This window comes from Lactuca saligna, chromosome 4 (assembly GCF_052625555.1).
Source record: "Lactuca saligna cultivar CGN05327 chromosome 4, ASM5262555v1, whole genome shotgun sequence".
NCBI lineage: Eukaryota > Viridiplantae > Streptophyta > Magnoliopsida > Asterales > Asteraceae > Lactuca > Lactuca saligna.
In genome coordinates, this window is record NC_136420.1 from 287,491,334 (window position 1) to 287,515,975 (window position 24,642).

At 31.0% G+C, this 24,642-nt stretch overlaps 1 protein-coding gene across 1 annotated transcript; it reads right to left on the minus strand.

Annotated features, from left to right (window-relative positions):
• Positions 1–513: 513 nt before the first annotated feature.
• LOC145043747 (LEAF RUST 10 DISEASE-RESISTANCE LOCUS RECEPTOR-LIKE PROTEIN KINASE-like 2.4) lies at positions 514–24,530 on the minus strand. Its single transcript, XM_078992492.1, has 4 exons — positions 23,634–24,530; positions 2,207–2,239; positions 1,935–2,050; positions 514–1,776 (listed from the first exon to the last, which is right to left on the minus strand). The coding sequence occupies exons 1-4, from the start codon at positions 24,442–24,444 to the stop codon at positions 718–720; spliced, it is 2,019 nt and encodes a 672-aa protein (XP_078848618.1). The 5' UTR covers positions 24,445–24,530; the 3' UTR covers positions 514–717.
• Between the last annotated feature and the right edge of the window lie 112 nt (positions 24,531–24,642).

The window sequence follows — 24,642 nt, forward strand, 5'->3', positions numbered from 1 at the left end:
TGTATGACGATGGGACTCTCATATTTTGGTGACATTGTTTTAATAATGTGTTTTTGGCATTGTTTTAATGATGTGTTTTTCATCTTTTTGATGTCATTGTTTTAATAATGCGTTTTCATTTTTTTGGTGCGATATATTAATAAATTAGGTTCCCATTCTTGGTGTGATATCTGTAGCATCAAAAATAAGAGAAACGTATTAAAAAAGATCTTTAAGCATATTTGTTAAGGCGGGTTCCCATTTTTTAGTGCGATATATTAATAGAGTGGGTTTACATTTTGGTGCAATTGTTTAATAGGGTGGTTCTCATTTTTTGGTTGCTATTCGTAATTTTTTACTTGGATATTTTATTTGGCGGTTTATAGCATTTTCTAATGCGATGGCCGATGTGTGACTGCATCAACAAATAATATTATTTTTTGACGCTATATTTGTTGGTGGTTTGATACTGCATCAACAAATAAGATTAACCACATCATTAAACCTCTTCTGTACAACTGATAACCTCTTCTATACTAGTGATAGTGCTTTCAAGTTTCAACATTGTCCCGTGTTAGTTTTTTAATAGCAATGCATTAAAAACCAAAAGAAAGCATGGATTACATCTACACTTTGTTGTAGCTGATTTTGGCTGGTATACACAAAATTCATGAGAGATGTCTTTGAATAGAATTAATATTTGTCAATATCACTTCAAAAAAAAATATTTTGTGAGAGTCATGAAGATAATTCTTCTTCGGTAGCCTGCATTTTTAATATTCCCTCGCTGCTCATATTATGTGAGGCTGATGGAGAATGTCCTTCGGCATGCCTTGGGGGAGATGACCAGAAATGTCTAGGTGGAACTTGTAATGACTGAAAGCTTCCTTCCAACATCTCCACAACTTTACTTATAGATGGTCGATCTGATGGATCAGACTGGATGCACCACAGGCTTACCATCACTAACTTCCTAGATAATTCCTCTTCTTCTTCGGTTGTCACCCCATCAACCCCTAGATTATCACCACTTTCTACTTTCTTGTATATCCAATCCGGGAAATATGCTTCACTCATGCTTGTGTCGTTAGAGTTGTTCTTTTTACGTGCACCTGTCATTTCAAGAACCATCATCCCATAGCTATATACATCTGATTTGTGAGATGCCCCTCCAAGACTCTTGAAAAATACTTCAGGGGCCATGTATCCAGCGGTACCTCTTGCACCAGTTACAGATACAATACTCTCCTTCCTCTTCCACAACTTAGCCAATCCGAAATCAGATATTTTTGGGACAAATTCTTCATCCAATAGAATGTTGTGAGGCTTTATGTCAAAGTGCACAATCCTTGTGTTACAATCTTGATGTAGGTACTCCAAACCTCTTGCAATCCCTTTTGCAATTTGAAATAATGTGTTCCAGTCTAAATGAGATCCATCACCACGAAGAAACTTATCTAAAGATCCATTTGGCATAAACTCATACATGAGGGCTCTTTTTTTTCCATCAAAGCAAAATCCTAACAATTTCACTATGTTGACATGAGAAGTTCTACCAATGCTAGCAACTTCATTAATGAAATCATTCCCATCTCCAATGGCATTACCCAAGAGCTTTACTGCAATTAGTTGCCCATCAGACATTTGTCCTTTGTAGACACTTCCAAATCCTCCTTGCCCCAGTTTGTCATGGAACGAGTTTGTCATTTTCTTGATTTGTGAGTACTTGAATCTATTTGGGGCCATAGTCCCATAGTTCCTTATGAATATTTCTATTTGATGATTTCTGGTGGTTCCCTGTTGTCCATACCCAATGTAACCTTATGTTAGGGAATTGGGATAATATTATGTAGAAACTTTAACATATATATATATATATATATATATATATATATATATATATATATATATATATATATATATATATATATATATATATATATTGAGATCCTTACCAGAAAATTAGATTTTCCATTTAGCCGAAGAGCACCTAGAGATTCCCATAACCTCTTTTTTCTATATAGAATGACAAACACCACGAATAAGATTCCAACAACGCTGCATGAAATACCTGCACATAGTTTTCCACGATCATTAAATGCATCTAAAAAATCTAGTATCATTTATCTTATTATACAACGAAAAGGGAGGTACAATTGTATATTCATAGTAAAACTTTTCAAAATTGTGTGCTTGGATAAATAATAAGAAAACCTTGTCTACTTACCAATTATAAGCTTCCTTGCAGCTCCCTTGGATGCTGTTTGAGAAAAAAAGTAACATTGATCTTAGTTGAACTTATATTGATGGAGATTAAAATTGAAATAATCTAAAGGTAAAAAGGTATGAAGGAAAATTAGCAAAGTAAAGCGTGTGTGAATGAGTCTTTATATTGAGGGACAAGTAAAACAAAGATTGGTAAGTACCCCCCCCCCCCCCCCCTTCCATGTGAGGATGTTGTATTAGGGTTTAAACACTTCAACGAACGATTTAGACAATTTCGCATAAAAGTAGTAATCCAAAAAAAAAAACAAGAACACGATCAATTTGTATACTTTACATGATCAAAGTGATTGGCTACATCCGCAGATTGAACATGAGAGGGAGAGAGAGAGAGAGAGAGAGAGAGAGAGAGAGAGATTTATTGATTTCTACTGAGAAAACCAATAAGGTCAAGCCTGATAAATCTGGCCCATTACACATTTTCATGTTGAATGTGATAAAAAAAAATATTCTTGTGGCACTGCCCCTTGACCGCTGCCCATTGATTTGGGATCGGGACACCATTAGACTCTACAACTTAACAATCTCATTCTTGGAGGTTGGTGAAAAAATATACTGAAACATTCTACAATTTATAACCCCATCTATTTCTCTCTCTCTCTCTCTCTCTCTCTCTCTCTCTCTAGTAACTATAAGACCAGTTGAATTCATACACAACTTCACATTCTCTGTAGTCACTATCTTGTTAAACATATGTGTTTTATTCTTTATTCCAAGGATTTTTCTTCGGATTCAGAGTCTCGTCACTTATAACTTCTTGTATAAAGTGGTGCCTCATTTGAATGTGTTGTGTCCTACTGTCAAAACACCGGATTCTATCCACCAAGTGAAATGCTCTTTGTTTTTCATAACGCAAAACAAAATATTCATGATGCATCCCTAGTTATGATAAGAAGTTCTTCAACCATATAATATCTTTTTTTTCTTCTACAATCTTCATATACTCTTTTTCTATAGTTAAAAGAGCAACACTCTTTTATAACCTAAACATCCAACTGATTTTTATAACCCCTAGTTGCAAACATATGCTCATTTGTCCTCTTTCTCGAATCCACACAACCCCCAAATCAACATCAACAAAACCTTCCAAGACTACCCCTTTTCTTCTAAAGTATAAGGCAACCTTAGAAGTACCTTTTAAGTATCATACCTACCATTTGACTACTTCCTAATGCTCTCTCTAGATTATAACTAAGTTTGTCACAACTCCCACTACATGAGTATATTTGGTCTGGTGCACACCATAACGTACATCATCTGACATGTTAAACTTCTCCACAACAATTTTGATAGACTTTGCTTGAGAAAGTTTCAAAGCACCAACAACTCTATATGTGGCTTTACTTATGCACAATATATGCTTAGCATCTCCTAGGTCCTTCATCTCGAACTCTATTGACATCTATATCTTTCACTTTTTTATTTCATGCATGTCTGATCTAGCTTTTAACATGTCATCAACATACAATAAAAGAATCATATATGAGGATCCAAACATCTTCTGAAAACAAAATTATCCATATTACATATGTTGCACCCATTCCGTTGCATGAAACAATTCAACCTCAATTACCACTATCTTGGAGCTTGCTTCAACCCATACAAACCTTTCTTCAGCTTGCACATTATATTTTTGTTTCCAACTAAGAGAAAACTCTTTATTAATTCCATGTAAATGTCTTCTTCCAGGTCACCATTTAGAAAATTTGTTTTTAGATCTAGTTTCTCTAGATGGATATCTTCTGTAGCCATAATACCCAAGACCAATATGATAGTATTCATCATCATAACTGGAGAGAAATCTCATTGTAGTCAACCCCTATTTTTTGTTGAAACTCATTAACCACCAATCAAGCCTCACACGACTTATTATCATTTATCTTATCTTTGCCCAAAAGAACTCAATTGTTCTATAGTGCTTTCTCTACCATTAGTAGCTTGGCGAAGGACCAAGTCTGATTCTTAATAAACAAGTTCAAATCTTCTTCCATGTTCTTCTTTCAGGTCTAGTTCATATCTGTTGGATTAGTGTCTAAGTCCATAACTATTTTGGTATGTACTTGACCCGATGGTGCATGGTCCTTGTGGGTTGCCTTCACCAAAGCAACTTGATTGGAGAAATGAATAAAGAGAGAGAGGATAATATGATTTATTAATATGTTATAAGAATAATATATTAAAGGAGAAATCATATTTGTTTAATTAATATTGGTCAATAATTAATTAAGAATTAGTTTTGTGATCAAATGTAATTAATTAAACTAGAGGGGCTGATTTGTAATTATGTGATAGTTACAAAATAAGGTAAGGATTATCTTATTTATATGGTGGACGAATTTAAGGTTGGAAAGCCTTAGAATTCGAGTATGATAAGGATTCAAGGATTATCTTATTGGTTGCTTAATGGATAATCAACTAGATAAGGATAATAACTGAAACCCTATCTCTACACCTATATAAACACCCCTAGGGTCATGAATTCGTGTATCCCTTCCCAAGAGGTCCTAGATACGAATTCTAACCTCTCACCTCTCTCTTTATACCTTCTCCACTTGCTTATGGTGTTTGTAAGCCATTAGAGGAGTGACACTTGTGACTCTAAGCCTTCCAAAGTCAATTCAAGGAGGAATTGGATTGTTATTGCTACATAACAATCAAGGTATGATCTTAAACCTAATTACATATTAATATGATTACTTGTATGCTAGAATTAGGGTTTATAGTCTTGGATTCAAAGCATGTACAGTAGAGAAACCTAGATCCAAGCATTAGGGTTTGTATGAGCACATACGATGTCTTATGACCAAAACCCATCAGTGGTATCAGAGCCTAGCTTGGTTTCAATTGTATTGATGCATTGTATAACTGGAAAATCATTTTTTGGGCTTTATGGCTGAGGAACTCGGCGAGTACCACAGTGTACTCGGCGAGTAGACCTCAACTCGGCGAGTACAGTGTGGTACTCGGCGAGTTCGAGCGTCAGATAATACTTATCTCGGGATTTCTTGCTGTTTTTGCATTTGGATAGTTACCTTATCATGTTAGATCAATATAAATCCGATTTTATGATATATATGACTATATTCTTGATCTAATTAAAGATAATTATCAATTAACAAGATAATTGTTTCCTTATAAGATAATTGATTAATTATTTTGAGTAAATTGATAAATTGTTTTGCAAGAAATCATTAAATAAATCAAATATGGATAATTATGTGATTAAATGTTAATTTAAAATTATTTGTTATTTGATCCTTGTTGTTATGAAAGGTTTCATATTTTCCCCTTTAGGTTTTATAGTTTAAATTTGAACCCAAAAGTTTTGGAGTTTTGAAATTTAAATAGTTAAAACCCTAATGTTTTGAAAAAGGTTTCAAAACTTGCCCTCAAGTTTTGGAATTTAAAAGTTGATTAAAAGTTTAATTAGAAATGTTAAATTCTAAAACCCTAGTAATGTTTTGAAAAGTTCAAATCACACCCTTATGGTTTTATTAATTAATTAAGGAGTATAATTAAAAGAGGTTTAATAAATCCATAAAAGTTTTGGTTAACCATTTAATTGAATTAAAAGTGTAATTGTTAAAGTTAACCACATAGTATTTTAAAAGTATAAAATGCACCCTATACTATATATAATATTAAAAGTCTAACATTCTATATATGTATGAGTAAAAGTCAGTCTTACCGTTAGTAGGCCTCATTCACGAAGCTGGTCTATAAGGGGTGTTTAAGGAAATTGCCTATAAAATGGCGATTGAATGGGTATCCACTCTTACCCACCGCACTCTTGACTAGTGGAGGGTCGTTAGCCGAACGGGTAGGATAGGACGAAACCTTCCATTATAAGTATAATGAAATACAAAGTAACTAAATGTTTTTCAAATTCCCAATCTTAGTTACTTAGGCAAAAGTGAATTGATGCAATTCCATGAAATTACACTTTGTGCCCTTGCGAAGACATTAGTGGAGCGTGTGTGGTTTACCGGCACACTAAATGGTTCTAAGAAAAGGTAGCAAAGGGCGACTTAATGTTTGTCATAGTTCGGTGGAGCGTGTGTGGTTTACCGGCACATCGAATAGGTGATTGTAACATGTGAGGGCACCATGTAGTTTGCATGGTTATTCACACCCGCTTTGTGATCCTCGGCATCCCAGTCACAAACAAGAGAGGCATATCGAGATTTAAACATGCCATTGAAATGTTCAATGAATCTCAAAGGATCTAGGAGTTTTCATAGATTTAAAACTTAAATTTCTTTTTTCGTTTTTCATGGTGGAAACTAGTGAATCGTCATTCACTTACCTTCAAATGTTCTGCAATTTGGGTTACGGCATCCCTCTCCCGAGTTGTAGGATTTTGTGTTGGGTCCTAGCCTTGGAATTTCATTTGGGTGATTTACCAAGGACTCAATCAATCAACTAACTTGAATTCGTTTTTCTCCCGATGTCAAAGTTCGACAACTATGGTCTTCTCAAGTCCCGTGGAACAAGCATTCCACATGAAGATGATATTCCACGATTCGATCGAGGAACAAGAATTCATGCTTCACTTCCTCCTCCTCCTCCAATTATTCTCCCTAACCCACAAGATTGTAAAATTGAAAGGTTCAATATCACTCAAAGCCCTTTTGGCAAGTGAACATTAAGAGGGCAAGTCGGTGTGTGCACACGTCTTAGGGATGAAGTCACACATTGATAGATTAAGAATGATGGGATCCGTTGTCGGTGAAGCGATGGCTGTTGATTGGGTTCTTCAGTCACTTCCTAACTCGTATAGTGAGTTCGTAAGAGAGTACTATATGATGAACCACGACGTGACACTTATAGATCTCACCTACATGCTTATTGCTGCTGAATCAACAATGGTTTGGCGCAATAGAAAAGCAAAGTTGATTGGTGAATCTGCCTTCAAGACCTCTATGGATATAGACAATGGCAATGAAAGACATGCAATGATCGAAAAGTTTGATCATAAGAGAAAGGCGATGTCTGAAGTAGTTCCATGTGTTGTTCCAAAGGAGTCAATTTGCTTTTATTGCCAAGAGAAGGGGCATTGGAGACGAAGTTTCCCTATCTACCTAATAGATCTAAGAGATGGGAGAGTCAAAAGTATGACTACGCTTTAGGTAAGAATCCACTATCTAACTCCATTAAGTTCCTATTCATTGATTCTTAATACATGATGTGATAAGATTGCATTTGAATGTTTTGAAGGATCGGTGAAAAGAAAGGAAGCTTGATAAGAGAGCAAGCTGAATCTAATCACAAGAGATGGATCTCGATCTCATGGACTTGAAGATTGGATTTTGAGCTTAGATAGTTATGATTGAGTTGTTAGAAATTCTTCATTTTTTACATAGTTTTCAATGGATTTTGCATTGTAAGGACAAATGTTTTTCCACTGCTTTTATAAATAAAATAAATTTTGTTTGACTTATTTATTTGTTTACTTCCTTGCAATGAAATCGTTATGAAAATTGATGTTTGCATATTTCTACAATGAATGGATATGATTCTTAATTATGTTATTTATGGAAATGTCAAGAATTTACCAAATAGGGAGAGTTTCTCATCGCCCAAGTTTCAATTGGACACAAACTTGGAATCACGCAACTTGGTTGCATGATGACTGAGAAATTTCATATTTGGAAATTAGACTAATTCATTGACAAAGTGTCAAGTGAAGGACTAGGAGATCGAGTACACAAAGTTGTGTGTTGATCGAGTTCACCATAAGTGTAACAAAGATATTCGTCATGATTTACTAAAGGCTTAGTAAATATGATTACACTTACAAGATTAAGTGTAATTTTGAATTGATTAAAGGGTTTAGATCAATAGCAAAACGAATAAGAAGAATCGAGTAGGCAGAAAGATAAGAGTTTCTCCATTCTAAGAAGAAGGGAGAGTAGCTTTTATGCTTTATGATAGGTCTTAATGATTAAGAACCATATCTCAATTGATCCTCTAAGTGAGTCTTGGTACAATTGTATGTCCAAGAAGAGGAATAAAAGATTGATGAAATGGTCAAATCAAGAAGACAATCATACTTCGTTCCAATAACAAGTCTTAAAGTTAAGATTGTGACAATGAGTGAAAAGTATTAAAGGTTTATAACATTCATCAAATGTGGAAAGTTGTGATGTCTTGGATAAGATAAAGACCAACTATGACCAATTTATGAAGTGTTTTGCTACAAGCTACACTAACTCTTGAAAATTTGTTTGTCAAGAAATGTTTATTGACAAAAGAATCTTATATGTCAAGGAGTCAGTGGGAGTCTTAATAGTCTTGAAAAGTTTCAAGAACAAATCAAATAAGCCTTATCGATCATCACTAGCACACGAGTTGAGGTTTACAACCTGTCGTGAAGATATTATTTTGTTTCTGTGCCAATCCAATCGAGTTAATTATGCATGTGAGTCCTATGAGTTCTCATTTGAATGCATAAAAGGAAAGGACCTTGATCAATGGAAAGTACATTGATAGGAAAAAGGTGAGCTGCTTAACTACTTGGAAGACGTGGTGGGCAGCTGTGCTACCATAAGGCAAGAAATCAAGATTAAGAAAGTTCGATCATATGAGTTTGAATTTTTCGTAAACTTTGGTTTTAACAAATTCACATGGATAGGAACACATACACCGTTTAAATCTAAGTGTCATAAGATTTCCTCCTTCATGAAAATGATTGTGAGAAAATGCTTTCGCTAAGAAAGATTTTAAAAGATAGTGATTGTAAAATTGCATTCTCGAATTCGATCATGGTTACGGCATCCCTTTCCATAATTTGAATTGTGAGGTTTGGCAATTAGTCTTAATTGTTAAGACACACTTATGAACTATCTAAGGCAAAAGTGTATAAGTTCAAGAAGTCTTGATAAAAGATTATCAAAGCACTAAGTATTAGAAACATGAACTTAAGAAATTCAATAAGTATTGTTTTTCTGAAAGTTAAGATGTTTATGAATATATGTCGAAGCTAGTGGGAGCATAAGTGTTATGTTTTATAATAATCATCATGATAGTGGGAGCATAAATGTTATGATTGTATGATTATTAAGGCAAGTATTGCATAGTTGGCAATATTAATTATAGAAAAACAAGAGTTATACCTTGCAAAGTCGTAAGGGTTGTATAGTTGTTTTGCTATAATTAAGGGAGAGAATATTATGCTTCATTTCAAATCTAAAGGATTAGGTTGTGAAATGTTAATAAATTTAGTCAAAGGTACATAGTGTGTTCTTAAAATTTCGATTATGATTACGACATTCCTCTTCACAATTCGAATTTTGAGAACATAGCAAATAAAACATTGTGCATCGTGTCCCATACGCTTCGGGTATAGGATCGATTGCAAATGCTTTAATGTTTGACCATTCTAAAATTTTCCAAATGTCTAGCGCATTTAGAGGGAAAAGGGACTAGAATCGGTTTTGACTAAAATAATTAAACAACTGTCAAAGAACAATCCAAAGTTCGACGAGGGTTGGTTGCTTGTGAGTAGTTGGAAGTATGGTATTAATGGACCATATTGACATTATGATGAATAGAAAAGATTCTATTAAGAAATGAGTTGTCATATGGAAAGTATGGAAATGTATCTATATTGGGAAGTAAATATTGAAAATCTAGATTAGAAACTGTTATGCAAAAGGATGTTCAAAGGAATGTACTTTTAGAGAGAGACATCACATCTAAGGAATTGTCTTGTAACAATCTCTGATAGAGGACTTTGTAATATCATTGGCAATAGTCTTTGAGACTTTGGTGCAGTGACATTACAAAAGGATCGTTGCATAAAGTGTTAGAATCTAGTATATTCTCTAAGTAACAAGAATTTGATATTCTTACACTTAAGAAAATGGATTTGGAGTTGTGAAATGAGAATGATTGGAAATGTGTTCAATTTGTCTATTTCACAAAAGTAAGAACCATAGGTAAACATTGTGTGCATGCTAGGAGCATAGGACAAGTGTAATGATTCAAGTAAAAAGTTGATTACCCGAAACGACAAATAATGAGTAATTGATATGGTGATAAATAAAATGTGTTTTGTTTATACTCAAAGGTTTGAGGCCATATGGGATTAGTATTATTCTTGTGTTTCACTTTGCATGTTTTGACTTCCAGAATAATTGAGTTTATTAAGAATAATCGAATTATTCAAACGGGCCACAGTCGTTCATATGTTGGAAGTAGATATGAATGAAGACTATCATAAATTGGTGTGTGGATTGTCTAGAAAAGTATTAGACATAAGAAAATGTTTGCTGCAACGTTCATGAGTGCTTACGAATATGATTTGAGCATTGGATTAAACCCACGCTCACTTGGATCACTATCTCGAGTGATTAGTGAGACGATAACATCTTATATTCTTGAAACCGAGATGTGTGAGTTGTATCTTGCTGATCGGTTGCACATTGATAATATGTAAACGCACCAGTAACTTGGTGTTATAAAACATATTGTTGTGTGTAATTCGGTGAGTGAGTGAAAGCGAGCATTGTATCAAAGTTTATCCGTTCCTTTTATCCAAAGTAGGATAAAAGCGATATCTTTGGGCCCCTCGATGGTTTAGTGATGACATACGTAAATGCTCGGCCGGGCTAGGGCTAATTTGATTTGTTCAATTAGTCTGTCGTCATAAATCGGAAATCGAGATATAGTACAAAGAGAATGATTTGAAATCATATCTCATACGATATCTAGAATGGAGGAATATATGATCCCTTATCTAAGGACACGCGTATCTGATATGATCAGAGTTGACAGCGGCTTTGGAAAGCTACGATTGCAGATCAGGATCTGAAGTCATACGCAGAATAGTTGTTAGACTTATCCAAGTGGGAGACTGTTGGATTAGTGTATAAGTCCATAACTATTTTGGTATGTACTTGACCCGATGGTGCATGGTCCTTTTGGGTTGCCTTCACCAAAGCAACTTGATTGGAGAAATGAATAAAGAGAGAGAGAGGATAATATGATTTATTAATATGTTATAAGAATAATATATTAAAGGAGAAATCATATTTGTTTAATTAATATTGGTCAATAATTAATTAAGAATTAGTTTTGTGATCAAATGTAATTAATTAAACTAGAGGGGCTGATTTGTAATTATGTGATAGTTACAAAATAAGGTAAGGATTATCTTATTTATATGATGGACGAATTTAAGGTTGGAAAGCCTTAGAATTCGAGTATGATAAGGATTCAAGGATTATCTTATTGGTTGCTTAATGGATAATCAACTAGATAAGGATAATGACTGAAACCCTATCTCTACACCTATATAAACACCCCTAGGGTCATGAATTCGTGTATCCCTTCCCAAGAGGTCCTAGATACGAATTCTAACCTCTCACCTCTCTCTTTATACCTTCTCCACTTGCTTATGGTGTTTGTAAGCCATTAGAGGAGTGACACTTGTGACTCTAAGCCTTCCAAAGTCAATTCAAGGAGGAATTGGATTGTTATTGCTACATAACAATCAAGGTATGATCTTAAACCTAATTACATATTAATATGATTACTTGTATGCTAGAATTAGGGTTTATAGGCTTGGATTCAAAGCATGTACAATAGAGAAACCTAGATCCAAGCATTAGGGTTTGTATGAGCACATACGATGTCTTATGACCAAAACCCATCAATATCACCATTCTCTATTAGTAACAATTATCTTATTGAAGAAGAATACCTTATTGGAGTTCTTCTTTCTCTAGTAGATCTCCAAAAAAAAAAAAAAAAGGAGTCTCTTCCTCATCAATAATTTCAGCTTCTTGACTCCCACCATCTCGAAGTTCGTATGTGCTCCCAAAAATTCATGAACTTTAACCTATCATAGGAGTACTGACAGGTTTTACAATATTGTTTTCTAAGATTTCACCGAACTTAACTTTATTCTTACTTTTAATTTTTTTTCTCTATAGGGGTTTGATATAATCTCAACTTGTACAAGGCACTTTTTTGAACACTATATCCAAGCTACTAATAACCTTTTTTGTTAATTGGTAATTGCAAAAAATGATAACCCATGTCGTCCAACATGTATTCTATAAAGGCACACTTCTTTGTCATCGCCTCAGGTTTGTGTCTTTTAATATTCGTTAATCTTGACATACTAGGCATAACCAAATACTTTCAAGTATTTGAGCAAAATCTCCTGACCGTGGCATTCCACTTCGTAAACTATGAAGCTTATGGGGGTAAGGGTCCTTTGTTGATTAAATAAGTTCTTATACTAACTTAATCTTCCCAAAACATTTTAGGAAACCCTCCATGTAGTCTCATGTTCTTTTCCTCTTGTTCAATGTATTGGTCATCCTCTCATCCACACCATTATGTAGAGGTCTTTCAGAATTTATTCTCAACATCCTTATGTTGGATTAATGTCTAAGTCCATAACTATAATTGGTATGTACTTGACCCGACCCGGTATGGTCTATTTGGGTTGCACTTCACCCGAACAATTAATATGGATAATCTTGTGAGAATAGTATAAGTTGACCTTGATACTCGTGATGTTAACGAACCCCTTGCTTTTTACATGTAGCACCACTTCCATTAATTATCAAACACATTGTTTAGTAAAAAACATGTCCAACTAAGTAGCTCACTTGGTTTTGTTGGCTCTTATGGAAAAATGTTTGTATTGTATGTCCCGCAACACCTCCAAATAACATATATAAATTACCAAATCATTGTGTTGTATTATTTTGCAATACCAGTAAAATGAAGTTCAAATGGAAGAAATCCTACCTCCTATTCATACATCCAACATCGACTTCTTCATGCATGCACCTACTAGGTGAATCACTTAGAAGAGCAATCTAATAACATGTTTCCTACAGACACGAAACTTGAACATTTGTGCAAAGTTTTCCTTATTTGCACAAAATTTTTCTTTTATTGTTGTGCTCAACAAAGAGTTTTTTCTGATTTCGTTTTCAATTTGCTTACTATTAAATACAGAGACTTTGTTGAAAAGTTTCTACAACCATTAAGTCAATATCTCTCTAACACTCAACCAGAAGCCCACAAGTAGGGGATGTTGGAAATTATAGTGATATTGATGGAAATTATAGCGGTAATCTTCCAAGTTGGCAAGTTTCCTATTTTAGTGGGGGAAGATATAGCAACAGAATAATCTAATGTTTCGTAGATATGGCAGCAGAATATTCTACCACCTCGTAGATATGACAACAAAATATTCTGGAAGGGTTAGAAAATGGATAGCTTGGAGAGTAAGTCGTTTCCTTAAGGTTTCCAAGGGTCGACCCATGTGGGCCCCTTTTTTTCCTTCTAGGGTTTCAATGCCTATAATTATAGCTCTCTAGGATCTGTAATAAAGGCTCTCTAAATTTGAAATTCTCTTCGTCTCTCTACGAATTTTTTCTAGTTTTCGAATATTCACTATGCGTTTATCGTTTTCGAGTGCTGTTGGAAAATCGATAGATCTGCAATAAATCCTGGGGTTTTAGTCTGTTGCTTACACCCAATAGAAGCGAAGTAAAACCTTTAAGGACATGTGTCTGATCCATATAGTTATTTCAAGTTCAAGATCAGCCATCGACAGGTCAGTTTTATTTTTCTGTCTTGCATTTAATTTCGTCAAACAACAGGACAGTCTTCTTCTACCTTTCTTATAATCAGATCTAATCGAGAAGGATAGATCTGGTTTCTGGAAGAAACTTGGAAAACATATTAATAATAATTGGATCTATTATTTGCAACTAATCGACATATAATTCTCAATATTATTTATCGGTTTCCTTGCACGTCTATTAGTTTGATTTTACAACATTCTTAAACGTTTTTAATTATGATAAATCGATAGACTTATGGACACTACATCTAGCCTCCACTTCATGAACCAAGAGTTTGCCAAACTTGACCAATTCGATGGTTATAACTACACCCATTAGGCCGAAAAGGTCAAGTTCATGCTTCATGTTTTGAAGCTAGTACTTTGTGTTGGACCCAGATCTGGCACCCATTCCTACTAATCCATTTCCCGAGAAAGGGAAAACTATGGACCCAACGGTCATCACAGAACTAGAAAAGAAAAGGGCTCTGCGTAGAGAGTTTGAGGAACTGTGTGTGGGTCACATCAAGAAATCCATGTATTACTGGATCTATGATCTTTACGTGCCGGTTAAAGATCCAAGAGAGCTATGGAATGCGTTGGAACTCAAGTACAAGGCACATGAGGAAGGTACCAACAAATACCTTGTGTTTAAGTACCTAGAGTTTCAAATTGTTGATGAAAAATCAATCATGGAGCAAGTGCATGAACTCCAAGTCATGGTCAACAAGTTGAACACACTCTCCATCTCTATTCTAGAACTCTTTCATGTTAGTGAGATTATCGCAAAACTGCCACCCTCGTGGAAAATTTTCTCTAAGAGAATGATGCATAAATCTGAGGACTACTCCTTGGATGATCTGATGAAACACCTTCACATTGAGGAGGAAACTTGCATTAGGGATAAGCGTGGTAAAGTTGGATCGAGTGTGCATCACGTGTCAGCTGGGGGTTCTAGTCACAAAGGCAAGTCCGAGGGACAGAACAAGAAGAACTTGGGACCCCAGAAACAAAGTTTCAAGAAACCAAGTCATCATATTCCTAACTAAAAGCCAAAGAGGGCCAGACCTTGCCACGTATGTGAAGAGATTGGGTATTATGTTAGAGAATGCAAAGATCGCAAATCAGGACTGGTTGCACATGCAGTCGAGAAAGTGACTGATATGGTGACAAGTGTGAACCTTTGAGAGATTTTCATGATCTCTTTGCTTATCTGAGCAATTTATGCTCGAGGATGGTTCGTAGACACTAGAGCCACTGTGCATGTTTGTGGGGAACGAGAGAGCTTCCGTACTTACCATCCAATGCCACTAGGGATGGTTGTCGTATGTGCTGATGGCCATAGAGCTAAAGTAAAAAAAAATGTTTGATGTGTTGAAAAAGAACAACGCGCATGTATTCTCCTAGTCAATATGATCATTATATACTTATAAAGCTAGCATTTTTCCTTTCATCACGTTCATTTGAAACTCCAATATATATTTTCCTTTCACCACATTCATTTGAAACTACCATGACTTTTCAATTTCTTTGTAATAATAATTATAGTTTGGTTAATTAGGTTAAATAAATATCAAATCTAAAGTATAATCATACATAAACTAAATTTCAATATTAAAATAATATATTTACTTCCACTTATAAAGTTATATTTTTTAACTTTTAACATATAATACTTAATTTATTAGTTTTAATATATTGTTGGATGTAAACAATTATCATTTTAAAGATATAATTTTGGAACAATTTGTATAAAATACTTAAATTATTAATTTAAACATATAACATTACAATGTAAACATAAATACAAATTTTAGTTTAACTTAAACAACCCAAAGAATATTTTGTAAATAGTTAAAAGTGATAAATTATAGTGTCTTTCTAATAATGATTATAAGTTGATTAATAAGGTTAAATAAATATAAACCTAAACTGTCATCATAAATAAACTAAATTTCAGTTTTAAAATAATATATTTACTTCTACGTATAAAATTATGTCTTTAACTTTTAACATATTATACTTAATTTATTAGATTTAACATGTTGTTATATGTAAACCATTATCAGTTTAAAGTTACAACTTTTAACAATGTGGATAAAATACTTAAATTGTTAACTTAAAAAGTTAAAAGTGATAAATTGTAGTGATAAATACAAAAAACTAAATTCTAATATCAATTTAACTAAAATACTTCCTAAAGATATTTTTGTAATCGTTAAATGTTTTCAAACAAGTAGCTTAAAATAACTTATAATAATAGTTAAAAATAACTCTATATAAAATGATTATGTTGTTACCTTTAAAATCAGAAAATAATGTTTGATGTTTTAAATAATTATAATGATTGAAATTAAAACATTAAGCAAATAAATTAAAAAACATAATTAACAATAATAAAAACTATAAATAACATCAAACCATATATTATGTTTAATTTTATTCATGTATAACTCGTGGGTAGAAGTCATTCAAAAGATTGAGATTATTAAGTTATAATAGATGTATATATTATCATATAATTCAAAATAACCAATATATTATATCAATTTAGTATACAAATTATTAAATCAAAATTAACAACAACGTTATTGTTATATTAAAAAAACATATATTTATAAAGACTTCAATTATATAGGTGTTTCTGCGCAACGCGAGAGCATTCGCCTAGTACATACCTATAAAGCTGTCATTTTTCCTTGAACCTCATGCATTTAAAACCCTATAAAAATTTGCAAATACCTCATGCATTTGAAACCTACTATTTTAATGAATACCACTCAAAAATCTATTAATAAAGATTAGCAATTCAAAGGTTTTATAACTTATATAATATATTTAATAAACAATTAATGGATACTCTACTATAAAAATATCAATCTTTTTTAGTAGACACACAAATACAAACAAATACGAAATTCACAAAGAAAACAAGTTTAAAGTTTTTTGTGTTGGTTTGAGGGCTTTGAACAATTTTTTATGTCATGTTATTATGTTGAAGTTTTTAATTTGTAAGTTTGTTATTTACTAATTCTTTTTTGTATTTTCTTGATTTAGGTATTCTTTTAAGAATATCGTTGTATGTTGTGGTTGAAATTTTAATGTAAATTAGATTAGATTCATGTTATCGATTATATGGTATCGAAGGTGATATATAATATTTAATTAACTATTGTATACATGTTTGTATGTTCATGTTGCTTCAAAACAATAATTACTTAAAAATCATGGATATGTCATATTATCTATGCAAGCATTTTTTAAAATGCAAATTGTCTATACTATCACTTTATATTTTAATATATGTATAACATTTTAATTATAATAATAAGAGTTTTTTAAAAGTTTCTTTCACTTATTAAAAATAACAAGTGGTTTAAAATTAATAAGCAATAATTATAAATAATAAAATCAAATTACATGGATATGTCATATTAAGTCTCTTTTGAAATGCAAATTGTCTATCTTATCACTTTATTATTTAGTATATGTTTCACATTTTAATAATAATATTAAGTGTTTCTTAAAAGTCTTCTTTAACTTATTATTAATAATAAGTGGTTTAAAATTAATGAATAGCAATTGTAAATGATAATAACATCAAATTATAAATTACATTTAGCTATAAATAAATTGCATTTTAAATGAACATCATTATTGAAATTAGAAAATGATCGAATAAGTAAAAATATAATTAATCAATAATAATAATTGTTAAAAATAATACTAAATATATAATTATATTTAATTCTATTAATGAGGAATGTGGGTTGATGTCAATGAATATTATTGTTCAAAATAATTGATATATATATATATATATATATATATATATATATATATATATATATATATATATATATATATATATATATATATATATATATAGAAAGAGAGAGAGAAATTAGTGTAAAAATATTATCTGAAAGTTAATGTCAATAACATAACAATTTTAAACATATATTTTTCAATATTTTAACAATATATTTTTAATCTTCGCTGTGCAATGCGCGAGAATTCGTCTACTATACTTATAAATTAAAGATTTTTTCTTTCACCACATTAATTTGAAACTCTCATGCATTATTTCCCTTCACCGCAATCATTTGAAACTCCCATAACTTTTCAATTTCCTTCTAATAATAATTATAATTTAGTTAATTAGGTTAAATAAATATCAAACCAAAAGTGTAATCATATATAAACTAAATTTTAATATTAAAATAATATCTTTACTTCTACTTATAAAGTTATGTTTTTTAACTTTTAACATATTATATTAATTTATTAGTTTTAATATATTGTTGGATATAAACCATTATCATTTTAAAGATACAATTTTGGAACAATTTGTATAAAATACTTAAATTATTAATTTAAATATAACATTACAATGTCAACTTAAATATAAATTTTAGTTCCACTTAAAAAACCAAAGAATATTTTTTAAATAGTTAAAAATGATAAATTATAGTGATAATTCAAAAAACTAAATTATAATCTCAATTTAAGTAAAATATTTCCTAAAGATATTTTTATAATTGTTAAAAATTTTCAAATAAGTAGCTTTAAAAAACTTACAATAACAATAGTTAAAAAGAACTCTATATAAATGATTATATTGTTACCTTTAAAATCAAAAAACAATGTTATTTATTTTAAATAATAATGATAAAATTTAAACATTAAGCAAATAAATTTTAAAAAATTAATTAACAATAACAATAATTATAAATAACATTAAACCATATATTATATTTACTTTTATTCATGTGTAACTCGCGGGTAAAGGTTGTTCAAACGATTGAGATTATAAAGTTATAATAGATGTATATATTATCATATAATTCAAAATAGTCAAATATCATATCAATTTAGTATACGAATTATTATATCAAATTTAACAACAAAGTTATTGTTATATTAAAAAATAAACATATATTTGTACAGACTTAAACTATATAGGTGCTTCTAAGCAACGCACGACCATTCGCCTAGTATACTTGTAAAGGAAATATTTTTCCTTTCACCATATTCATTTGAAACTTTCATGACTTTTCAATTTCTTTCTAATAATGATTATAAGTTAGTTAATAAGGTTAAATGAGTATTAAACCTAAAGTGTAATCATATATAAACTAAATTTTATTATTAAAATAATATATTTACTTCTACTTATAAAGTTATCTTTAACTTTTAACATATTATACTTAATTTATTAGTTTTAATATATTGTTGTATGTAAACCATTATAATTTTAAAGCTATAACTTATGAACGGTTTGGATACATACTTAAATTGTTAATTTAAATATAACACTATAGGGTCAACTTAGATATAAACTTTAGTTCAACTTAAACAACCAAATAATATTTTGTAACTAGTTAAAAGTGATTAATTGTAGTATCTTTCTAATAATGTTTATAAGTTGGTTATTAAGGTTAAATAAATATCAAACCTAAAGTGTAATCATAAATAAACTAAATTTTCAATATTAAAATAATATATTTACTTCTACTTATAAATTTATGTCTTTAACTTTTAACATAATAGACTTAATTTATTAGATTTAATATGCTGTTGTATATAAACCATTATTAGTTTAAAGTCATAACTTTTGAACAGTTTGGATAAAATACTAAAAATATTAATTTAAATATAACATTATTGGGTCAACTTAAATATAAAATTTAGTTCAATTTAAAAAACCCAAGGAATAATTTGTGAATACTTAAAAGTGATAAATTATAGTGTTAAATGCAAAAACTAAATTGTAATATATTTTTAACTAAAATATTTCCTAAATATAGTTTTATAATTGTTAAAGTTTTCAAATAAATAAGTTAAAATAATTTACAATAACAATATTTAAAAATAACTCTATATAAATAATTATATTGTTACCTTTAAAAACAAAAAACAATGTTTGATGTTTAAGTATTTGCAATGATAAAAATTAAAACGTTAAGTAAATATATTTTAAAAATTAATTAACAATAATAACTAATATAAATAACATTAAACCATATATTATATTTAATTTTATTCATGAGTAACTGACAGATAGAGGTCATTCAAACGGTTGAGAATATGCAATTTCAATAGATGTATATATTATCATATAATTCAAATAATTAATATATTATATGAACTTACCATATGAGTTATTATATCAAATTTAATATCAACATTATTGTTATATTTAAAAAAACATATATTTGCAAAGATTTCAACTAGTATATATATAAACATTGAGAAAAAACACAATCATTCTATAATAATGATATTAATTTATTAAAGAATACATGTATAAATGAATTTTTGTGAACATTGAATTCAAAAACTAGAAACAAAATCGAAAAAAATAAGTGCATATGCATTTTCCAATATTATATTAGTGCTAAAAAATTATCTCGATGAATCCCTATTCTTTAAAAATACAAATCAATCTAATTAAACATCATGTTAAATTTGAAATTGAATTAATTTTAAAAAATCAGATTTTTTCAATTAAGAAATTAATTATAACTTAAAATATGAATTTCCTTATTTAAATCAAGTTTAATTAACTAAAATACCTTTTTAATGAAATGTAGGTAATTATGTGGTACATGTTATTCCATATTAATAATATGGACCCTGAGATCGTAACCCATTATTTTCTTTTTCCATCCATTGCCTCATAAATATTCTTACGACCACACAATAGATCACATCCATATTATAGCATAATGATTTTTTCAACCGAATTTCAAATGTGCATGCTACGATAGTTTTTAAGGAAATCTCCGATAACTTGTTATTTTCTTTTGAAAAAAATCAAGAATATTTCGTTAAGGACAAAATATAAAATAATCGGATTTTTTGTTAAAAAAAAAAAAAACAATAAATTGACGGAAAATATTAGAGTTTTTCCATGATTTCCATAGTTTTTATATGAGCCCATATATACATTGGAAAATAATATATATGCATCCATATTTAGCATGTACACATAGTTTTTTTGTGATACTTTTAGAAGAGTCATTTTGAATGCATATTTGAAAATTTATGTTAAAATTAAAAGATAAAATTTTAAACTTCTTGATTTTCTTAAAAATACATATTTACTAATTATCAATGTGTCATTTCAATATATATCTAAAACATTTACCTCGACTTAATGTTAACATTCTAATGATTATTTTTTGATGTAAATGCAAAACTGTTCTTCGTAGTTAGCTGAAAACGGTAATTTTGGTTTAAAAATTTTGGATTATCATCAAAGGTCCAAGATTTTCACTTTGTTGCGAGTTTTATACAACTTATATTGAACTTTTTTATTATGACAATTTTCCCTTACTTTTTCTTTCAGTTTTTTATTATTATTTTTATTAATTTCTTATTCAATTTTTATATTAGAATAACTAAGAGAAAAACTATTGATTGTTTATTCCACACCCCATTCCTTCTCTCTCTCTCTCTCTCTCTCTATATATATATATATATATATATATATATATATATATATATATATATATATATATATACACATTACAGATGAAGAACATTGAAACTCTAAACTTGCACATTACCGGACCATCACCCTTCTCATTGGACGACCTTCAAAAAAACACCAACACCAGTCGGAAACCGCCACCATAACTGCCATTCTCTATCCAGTATGTCTTTTTTCCTCTCCACCGTCTCTCTCTTTCTCCAATGTTGCCTACACCGGATGTTGAAACATTTCTTTTTGATTTTGTTGGAGTTTTGATATAGAAACCCTTCTTGTCGGTCTTGTTTGAAGATCTCATTGTTGTAGATCTAGAATACAAACAATTTACATTGTCGACGATCTACAAGGCTGATGGTGGCAACATGGATCGGCTCCCCAACAAAGAACTCGACCACCATCTCTAAAGCTCCCCACTAACTTTGGCGACGAACATATCTAAACCACGTAAGGTAGCAATGGAACCTGATGTCGTCGATCGAGGTGGAATCCAAAGTGGTTTTCGGTGAAGTCGATTTACAGGAGGTGGCAGCGCTCTCCTCCCTCCCAAACGATAAAGACGATGGCCACGTCAAGAACAAAGCTGGAAAACACATACACACACGTACACACACACGCGCGCGCACACACACACACACACACACACACACATATATATATATATATATATATATATATATATATATATATATATATATATATATAGAGAGAGAGAGAGAGAGGGAGAGAGAGAGAGAGAGAGAGAGAGAGAGAGAGAAAGAGAGGGAGAGCCCTTTGTTTTCTGAATTTCCTTGATTTGTAAATGCGACCACCACCACCAGCCGATTAGGGTTTTCTAACGGTAGATCTGAAACCCTCACTTCTTCTAACGAGCATTTTGACAGCTCCGACAATTGTAACAACAAAATAGAGACAAATATATAGAAAAGGTAAATAGGTGTAGACGATGTTCCAATTGAACCAACAAAATAAAAGAAATTAAAAGAGGGTGGCACCGTGCGTGGTGGTTTCCAATAGGTGTAGACGATGTTCGGCGGTGTCAGTGGTTTCCTGCCGTTGGCGATGGTTTCCGGTAACACAATGGAGTGAGAGATATAGATTGGATGTATTTTAGAAATACAATGGGTGAGTGTGGTAGTAGGGGTATGATTAACTTTTATTTTTATTTTCTTGTTTTCTTTTAAAAAAAATCTAATAATTAGAAAAAAATAAGAAAATGGAAAAAGTAATTAATAAAAGTAAAAAAGAAATTTAAAAAATAAAGTAAGAGAAAAATCATCATTATAAAAAATTTCTAAATAAGTTGGACTAAACTCGTAATAAAATGAAAACTTTGAATCTTTGATTATAGTCCAAACCTCTTTGGATTAAAACGATAATTTTTAGCTAACCACATGGACTATTCTTGCAATTTTGTCATTAATTTAATATACAAGGATGTGTTTTTGAATAAACGATTGATCCAATCAAATAAATCCAAATTGATTTCGATTTTTAAGATATAGATTTGAATAATCCAAAATAAATTCAAATATGATCTATTTTCAAGAGTAAAGATAGTTTAGAAAGATATATATATATATATATATATATATATATATATATATATATATATATATATATATATATATATATATATATATATATATATATATATACCTTAAGCAGGTGTTTGAGATTATTTTTTAATGTTAAAAGCCATTTTTGTAAAATGACTTTTTAGCTAATGCATTTTTTTAAAAGAAAATCTTTAAAATGTGTTTGTATTTTTTTTTTAATAAAAGTCAAAAATTCCCAAAAGTTACATAAAATAGAATTTTGTGATTTTTGAAACACTAACTTTTCTTTCTACACAAAACCTCATTTTAAAAGATCTTTTTTATCACACAAACATCTTTTGATATATTTGTTTAACTTTTTAGAAAATTAAAAGGGTAAAAGTTGTTTTAAAAGAAATCCCAAACATGCTCTAAGTATTAGCCAACTCTCTAAAATAAAATAAGATAAAAAATATTTGTGAATTATAATCTAAAAAAAACTACTAAAAATAATATATTATAACTTTATATATTACATATAAAAACTTACGAGAAAAAGTCATTTTATAAAGATTTTTTATTGCGTGAGACTTTCTAATCTATTAAAAAACAACTTCCTAAATTAATATATCATTAATGCCATGTATTAATGTTTGTTATATGTTATTTGTTTTTTTGATTTTTTTTAATATAGTGTGCTTACTATATAAATCAAAACAAATTTGAATAGTACTAAATCACTTACCTCCACCTCCATCCGAATTGTTACAAGTTAACGAGAAATTTCCATTAGCACAGTAGCAAGCAAACAAATCAGGCGACGCTGAGTTTGACCCACATTGACCATCCGACCGAATACACCGATCACATTCATTGTTATTCGCCGTCCACTGTAGCTGGAAACCGGCCGTCAAACCTGACCTCAGATCATCTGTTGTAGCAATCGCTGTCGCTAATCGATCTGCTGAAGATTGATTCACCGGTACATGGATGCGATTTTGACACTGATCCAAGAAATTAGCCACGCTGGGGATTAGCTGATCAGTTGTTATGAAATAACCGTCACTTTGGCTCTCATTCACATTACAGTTAAATCTGTAATTAGCGCTCAAAGGTATCACTGTACTACTAGTATTGCAATTGTAGTACAAAGACACATTCCGCCGGTCAAAATTGTCGCCGTTGAACAGCGTCGAGTTGTAGGAGGTGTTGTATAGAAATCGAGGGCAAATGCTTTCCCGGAGATCGTTTCTAGCGATGGTGATCGTCTGTGTACTGGTATCCGAACGCAAAACTCGGTAGTTTACTGATTCGTAATTGAGTAGGGGAACATTCGATGGGCAGATTAGCTGAAAACCAGGGTGGCCGCAGTATGCCGGACGATTTAACCCCCAAAATGGGTACTCTACTGTAATTGCTCCACAATTGACCGATTCGCCACAAATATCAAATGGTCGCTGGGTTTCTTGGCACCAGATGGTTGGGAAATGGACACCGAAGGAGAGAATCACAGTGAAGACGAAGGGGGCTGAGCTCCGGGGTAGACTGGGTTTCATGGTGGTTGGGGTAGAAAGAAAGGAGTTGATGAAGAATGAATTAGAAAGAGGAAGTTTTGAAAAGAACGAAAGCAGGAAGAAGTCTATTGTCAACTCGTCTAAAAAAAAATAAAAACAATTTATGAATATAATGAAAGCATGGAAAAGTCTATCACTCTATTGCCAACTCGTTCAAGAAAGAATAAAAATATCTAAAAT